Source organism: Leptonychotes weddellii, chromosome 1 (assembly GCF_054177405.1).
Source record: "Leptonychotes weddellii isolate Sample4059 chromosome 1, ASM5417740v2, whole genome shotgun sequence".
In the NCBI taxonomy this organism is placed as follows: Eukaryota; Metazoa; Chordata; class Mammalia; order Carnivora; family Phocidae; genus Leptonychotes; species Leptonychotes weddellii.
The window spans coordinates 50982065-50989931 of record NC_138369.1 but is presented as its reverse complement, the minus strand read 5'-3'; the positions used below and the strand labels follow the sequence as shown (position 1 = coordinate 50989931).

The 7867-nt window shown below is 38.6% G+C and overlaps 1 protein-coding gene across 1 annotated transcript in view; it reads right to left on the bottom strand.

Moving 5' to 3' along the window:
- Window positions 1-554: 554 nt before the first annotated feature.
- Window positions 555-7867, bottom strand: part of TXNRD3 (thioredoxin reductase 3) — a 29025-nt gene continuing 21712 nt past the window's right edge. The window contains exons 7-10 of the mRNA XM_081823143.1: window positions 5346-5488; window positions 3522-3637; window positions 2161-2386; window positions 555-956 (exon numbers count right to left, since the gene is read on the bottom strand). Coding sequence (XP_081679269.1) covers window positions 723-956; window positions 2161-2386; window positions 3522-3637; window positions 5346-5488 — 719 coding nt within the window. The 3' untranslated portion in view covers window positions 555-722. The remainder of the gene's footprint in view (window positions 957-2160; window positions 2387-3521; window positions 3638-5345; window positions 5489-7867) is intronic.

Sequence of the window (7867 nt, the reverse complement as noted above, 5' to 3'; positions counted from 1 at the left end):
TACACCAGCAACAGTTAAAGACAATGACATTTTCCCCAAAAAATACCATTTATGACTACATAAAAATACATTAAATACCTAGGAATAAATCTAAAAGATGTTCTTGATTTGCATACAGAGAAATTTATTAACTTTATTATTAAAGGACAACCTAAATTAAGAGGAAGATATACCATATTTATGGAGAGAAGACTAAATATTGCAATAAAAAGTTACCAATTGGTTTATATATCTGATAAAATTCTAATAAAACTCTCAACTGGGGTTGATTTATTTTGTTTGTTTTCTTATTTTTTGGCTTTGTTGATCCTCCCCATATTGTTTCCTTTTTTTAACTAAAAACAATCACACATATATCAGTATATAAAACATAAATGTATCATTATGATTTACCAAAGAAATGTTGACATCCAAATATCATCAGTTTTAAATTAGAACTGTTGCCACCCAATATAGTCCATGGACAATTCACATTGTTTGCAGATTTTATATTGTTTTTAAAAATAAAAAGATCTTTATTATTGCTTTTGATTATAAGATATATTCAATTTTTACTGAAAATATTCAAATGCCCAAATGTAAAAGATATCTAATGCTCCAGAAGTAAGTACTTATAAGTCAGATATATCTGCTTCCAGATTTTATTCTATGTATAAATTATCCATACACACATATTTTCTTATATTTTTCATGTACACCAAAAACTACCAAATGTCAACAGCTCAACTACCTGCCATTTTATTATAGTTTTTACAAACAATCAAAAGGAAAAAAGTTAAGCCTAAGAATTTTCCCATAAACTTCATTTGTGCTAATTTATGAGTGTGTTCAACCACTTTACTGCTTATAAAATAAAAACTTACTGTATTATATACTTCTTCAATAGCTTCTGGTCCTTCAGTGGATTTAGCCACTACTTTCAGCTTTCCGGGTGAACCTTTCTCCAACTGCTGAACCTAGTAAGGATAAGTAATGTAATGATTCTGTCTAAAGGTGACAAAATAAATGGGTCAGAGGGTGTACATGTGTGCGTATGTAGGTTTTTCGACTAAGTAAAGACAGAGAAAAAAGGACTGTAACAAGGTAAAATTTGGAGGTAGAAATAAATTAATGGATTAGTTGGTGGAGGCATAATAGGAGGAATGAATGATGTTTTCCAGGTGTTGACTTAATAAATTGTGTAGACTTCAGTACCACCTACTGAGTACTGAGATAGGCCAGAAAGATGAGCTGGGGAATACACTTAGGAAGAAAATCAAGAATTTCATTTTTGTCTTAATAAATCTGAAATGCTTATGAGGAATTCAAGTGGCGATATCCCATAGCCAAATGTGTAAATGGGTGTGGAGTTTAGGAGAGATGCCTGAGCAGAATATATAAATCTGAAAGCCATTAGCATTGAGATAATAAAGTATGGACCTAAAGAAGACCACCCAGGTAACAAGTGCAGAGAAGAGAAGAGGGAGCCAGTGCTCTGAAATTTACAGGTTGAGGAGATGTGGAATCACAGGCTGTGGGACCAGAGAGCTCAAGGATGGAGAGTGTTTCAAACGGAAGGAATGTCAGTTTCACCGAATGCTGCCCAGAAGTCCCACTCCATAAGGGCAGAGATATGACCATTGGATCTGACAGCATGGAGTCGGCCACAGACCCCAGCATGTAATTTCAAAGGAGGAGCAGGGATGAAAGCAGCTGAGAGTTGGCTGAAGTGGAAAATGGAGGCAAGAAACCAGAAGGAGCATGTACAGAAGTTTCCTTGTAAACAGGAAAAGAAAAACAGGGACCCAGCCAAAAGGGCAGAGAGGGCAAGGGAGGGCTTATTTGTTTCAAGAGGAGAGACACTGGTGGGAATGACAGAGCAGAAAGGATGTTAACTGAAGATGGAGCATCCCTGACAAGGTGAGAGAAGGTAAGAGCATACAGAAGGCGTGAGAGGAGCAAGGACACTTTCCCATACAGGCGGAGGGGCGGGGAGGACAGAGGGACATGTGGAGGTCAGTTATGTAGACTGGAGGTGGGACCACTATCTTTAAGGTGTCCTACTGAGTACGGACTAATTTATTTCAGGAAATGAAGTAAGGAGAGCTAGAATAAAAAACTAAAAAGAGAATTTTTAAAAACCTGAAAATAAAAGGAATTCCAAATGCCTTTCAGACTTACCATCACAGGTACAAATTTTCTTAAGAACTTAACACCATGTTGCTCCATGTAGGAACCCACTTTCTCTGCCATTTCTTGATCAAAGCCACGAAGAAGGACTGAGCGCACCATAACTGTGACATCTAAGCCAATGCCAGCAAGAAACCCTGCGCATTCCAGACCGACATAAGATGCACCCACCACTAATGTTTTGCCAGGGCAATAAGGCAGAGAAAACAGGTCATCACTGAAAAATAAAACAACAAAAGGAACACGTAGGCAATAAAAATGAAGTAAAAATGAACATGTAGGTTTCGATGTGTAGTGGTCTTTTGTTGGCATAGCAACCTGGTGCTGGAATGAAGAAACATGAACAGAAAGAGCCTTTTGGAGTTTGTAAGAGTGTCCACTATAGAGTAAGAAGTATACCTCAGGTTTATCAAAATCAAATTAGTGGATCACAAGTGAAGGTGTTTTAAAAATGAAATAGAATAGAAAATAGGGGCGCCTGGGTGGCTCAGTTGGTTAAGCGACTGCCTTCGGCTCAGGTCATGATCCTGGAGTCCAGGGATCGAGTCCCGCATCAGGCTCCCTGCTCGGCAGGGAGTCTGCTTCTCCCTCTGACCCTCCTCCCTCTCATGTGCTCTCTCTCATTCTCTCTCTCTCAAATAAATAAAATAAAATAAAAAATCTTAAAAAAAAAAAAGAATAGAAAATATTAGACTACATTATATAAGAAGAAATATGGTTTGGTTTGAGTGTGTGTGTGTGTCTGTGTGCGCACACACGCGTGTGTGTGTGTTCACCTGAACAACAGTGTCACAAAAAACACATTTCTTTTTTTTTTTAATTTAAATTCAATTAGCCAACATATAGTGCATCATTAGTTCCAGATGTAGTGTTCAATGACTCATCAGTTGCGTATGTGCATCTGGTGAGGAAAGTTTGAAAGTCATTGTCCTGCATTATACAATGTCCTCTCTGTAACCATCCAGGGATAATTACTATTAAATCCCAGTATTAGGAACAGCCACGCTTCTCCTGATCAACTGGTTCATTAGATCATATAGACACTAAACCCTAAAGCTATTTGTATTTACTTCTTTGCTTTGGCTTCCATGAAGTTTAGAGACAACTTCCCAGACCTCATTGAGCAATTACCTAGAATCATACAGCATATATGTGTGCATAAATTTGACCTTATTACTTACCTAACCTTATTTTCTCTGGGCTTCAATATGGTTAACATAAGCTTAGCTTCTTGTGTTATACTTTTTATTTGTTATCAATTCAAATCTTTTGTGAAATAATATCAGGGACTAAATAAATTGGACACATAAACATAACATAATTTACGGTTACAATAGCCTATTTAATCTTACCTAGTAATACAGTACTCTTTATCTCCTTGGATTCCTAAATAGCGGGGCCTTTCGCCTGTCGCTAGGACAAATTTTGCAGCAGTATAGTAAGTTTCCTGTCCTTTTCTATTGGTTGCCTTGAAAAGAGAAAAGTAAATTTCAACTTCTTCTACAAACACGGTAGGGTATCAGACACCCCGGACAACTAGTTACAGAGCTTCCCACCCAACAGGAGCGGACATGCAAATATAATAATGCAGTGTGATAAGCACCAACATAGAAAAAAGAAGTCTTCATAAAATATCACCTACAGAGCCCAGTGGAGGTGGAATAGGGGACTGGAACACCAGTCGAGGGCGGCTTCAAAGGTGGTGGTATTTCAAGTGGAGACAAGAAAGTGAGAGGATTTGAGAAGAAAGGAAGCCTACAGAGAGAACAGTGCACAGAAAAGCACACAGGCCTGAAAGTAGCAGGTGTCTGTGGAGTGGCAAGTGGTCAGAAAGTGGCCGGAAAGGGGGGAACATGTCCCAGTGAAGGGAAACAGATTCATGCCAAATGTTAACACCTTTATTTGCCATTCTCAAGATTTCAGCTATGGGGAACCAGGAAAGGTTATTCATTGCCCATTTTCAATTATACAAATAATTTATTAAAAAAATTCAAAAACCAATGAAGGTGTTTAAACAAGAGGGTGGTTTAAATGGTGGGATGGAGGGAGGACAGCCTGGAGACAGGTACTTGCTCCAGAGGGTCCGGAAAGAGAGAAACAAGCGCCGGCTGCAGGGGTGGGAGGGGAGTTGCTGGAGCAACTGAGGAGACCCTGCTTATCACTAAATGCGGAAACGCAGAAAAGAGGCAGGTACGGCTGCGAACGACTGGCTTATTCAACCAACCATGCCGGCCATGCCACAATTTGAGAAATAAAACTACCTGACTCATAGTTCTATGATGTTTCTTTCATGTGAGTGATGTAATTCAAATTGGCCCATGTATGGTTTCAAAAGGGGCAGCTTTTGACAGACCATCTCACCTTTCCAGAGATAATAAATGACTACAAAACAACCTCAAATCCCCCCAAGATCACTGCACACTGTGCCAGGAAAGCAGAGTTCAAAAATAAACTAGGTGTTGAGGGTTATAGCTGATTGTCTTTTATAACTCCAATTTAAAATTCTCGTGTTCACCAAAACGATCTCATTTTCATCACATATTGCTCTTATGATATGAAACATTACAAAGCTTATAAAAATACACTAGTTTTCATACTAATTTTATTAATACACCTTTGAATGACATTATTTTTTTAATTATTCTTTGTACTGAAGTACAGTTGACACACAATGTTCCTTCAGTTTCAGGTATACAACACAGTGATTGGTGAGTCTATACATCACACCATGCTCAGCGCATGTGTAGCTGCCATCTGTCCCCACACAGCTACTACGACACCCCTGCCTAATTCCCGAGGCTGTACCTTCATCCCCGTGACTCTTCATTCCATTTTGCCCATCCCCCCTAAGGTTTCATTTTAAAAAAGAATTACACTACTAAAATTTTTCATTTTTTTGTCTTTTAAACTTTCAACTATTTAGTCTAAACATTTTCTTTTAAGGTAGTAATAAAATCAAAAGGCAAATAATAACTTTAAATGAAGAGCTCTTTAAAAGGCATTCCTACAATTTAGCAGGACCTGTGGAATCAACAACAATGGGGAAGAAACAGGTGCACAAAAGGCAATGTGTGTGCATAGGTCAGTGAGAGTCCATAACATGCAGGGAATTTCAGATTGAGGCAAGTTCAAGCAATAGTAAAGAAAAGCAACAAACAAGACAAAACAAACAGTACCTTTATTTTATGATGTTCAACAAATTCTCCATAGGAATTGACATAGGCCACGGCCTTCTCCCTCAAGGACAACCTGCAGCCCCAGTTTAGAGAGCCGATGTAATTTTGAATCGCTTCTGTCATAGTCTCCCAGTTATGCCTCACTGAAAACAAATAACCAGAATGAAGGTATAAAGCAAATTTTTTTCCTTTAAAAATTTTTTATTTATTTTTTTGTGAGAGAGAGAGAGAGCAGAGTGAGCAAGAACATGAGCTGCAGGGAGAGGCAGAGGGAGAGGGAGAAGCAGGCTCCCCGCTGAGCAGGGAGCCCCATGCGGGGCTCGATCCCAGGACTCTGGGATCAAGCTTAACTGACTAAGTCACCCAGGCGCCACAAGTGAATTTTATTTTTAATGTTCAATCATATACAACCACACATGAGCCATACTATATATTGCTTTAAGAATCAAGAAGTGAACACAAGACAACTAGCAATTGAAATCTTTTTTAGGCCAGTTATGGTTTATACTTCTTCCTCTTTTATAATACAAAACATAAGCAAACAGCAGAGTTCTGAAAAGAAGAAAAAAAAAATCCATGGAAAAAAGAATGGGGAGAACAGTCCAAAACATCACAAGGCAGGAAGATCATCCCTACTCGGGAGCACCCCAAGGCCACTGTGCTCTGTGAGGTCTGCTGCACATGGTGTCCCAGATGTGAAGGGAAGTGGGTCTCAGGTCAGTGAGCACCACACATCCCCTGACCAGACCAGCCTGGGCCACTCCCTTTCGGTTCACTTGGTGGTGGTTTTATGATAGCAAAGATCCTACATTTCTTTACGACAAATGTGGTTTCTGCTCACCACTGCCCACCATTTATATTACAATGTTTACTCATTTCCTGTTGCAATTGGAGCAGGAGGTGATGGAATCAAATTCCTCATCATCCCTGTATCTTCGAGGTGGGAATGATTTCCTAGTGTTCACCTCATCTGCTGATGCTGCCTCCTGAAGGAGAAATCAGCCTCCGTGCAGCACTGTGTTTGTAAGACACAGAGGCCAGCCTAGCAGGGATGAGCCTCTCCACAATGGCACATGCCCTCAGATCCTAAGCTACCTCTTCCCCTCTAGTCCAGAAAAGCTACTCCTCTAACCTTCCAAGAACCATTTCTCCCAAGGACCTTGTCAGTTAGATTCCCACTTCACATGTCGTTGTTTCTGGCTCTTGTTGTAAGAGACACTCTACATCAGGGTTTCCCAAATATGGCTGCACATCAGGATCCTCTGGGAATCAGGTTGAAACATACAAATCCTTGGACCTGCCACAAACCTACGGAGTCAGGACAAGCTCCCGCTGGGAGATTCTGATAAGGCAAGCCCAGGGACTAGCACTTTGGAACCACATGCTCTACTGTTTTATTGACCTGTTTAAGCTTTGCAACAGTATCACAACTCTAACTACTGATGGGAAAAATCATTTCCCATACTTCCTCAAAGGCTGCAGAGCTATTCTCATATATTTACTTTCAATACAAACTTTAGAATAATCTGTCAGGTTCCAAAAAGAAAAAAAAATTGTTGAGGTTTTTCCTGGACTTAAATAAAATTTACAAATTAAATTTTAGATAATGTCTTTATAATATTGAGACATCCCATCCAAAAATCTCAGTATATTTTTGTTATGCTTTTCTATTCTTTCCTTATATATTTTGTCCATTCCTAGTAAATATATCCCAAGTTATTCTATCATTTTGTTGCAATTTTCCATTGTTTATTTAACTTCTTATTGCTAATGTAAGAAATCTATTGATTTTTACACATATATCCTCCAAGCAACTTAGTGAACTCTTATTAGTTCTGACATTTTTAGCTCGATCTCTTGTATGTTCTAGGTATCTTGTATATAATTCATATTATAGATTTATAATATCTTTTTCTTCCTTCTTCTCAAGTATGTACTTTTTCTTTCCTATTCTTCCTTTTAGTGCACTGGCCAGAAGCCCCAAAACAATGCAGATGTAGTAGTGAAAGTGGGCTGCCCTGTTTGATTCTTGACTTTAATGTAAATGCCTCAAGCTCTTCTCCATCAAATATTTACATCTGACTTTTCTTCATCATGTAAAAAAAAGTGTCCATTTCTTTGCTTAGTTTAATGACTTTTTTTTTTTTAAGAGCTATAATGGATGTGAAATTTTTATCAAATGCCTTTGGAGCTAGAATCCAGGTCATCATGTGGATTTTAGCATCCTTACTCTGGTTTCCTAATGACTCATTCTTGTATCCCCAGAATGAACCCTCAGAAGTCACAGTGCATTCTTTTAGTCACTGCTGGAGAGGATTTGTTTTTTCTAGAATCTTCTAGCTCTATGGGCTATAGCTTTCTATTTTTTTTTAAATTTTTTATTGTTATGTTAATCATCATACATTACATCATCAGTTTTTGATGTAGTGTTCCATGATTCATTGTTTGTGCATAACACCCAGTGCTCCATGCAGAACGTGCCCTCTTTAATACCCATCACCAGGTTAACCCATCCACCCACC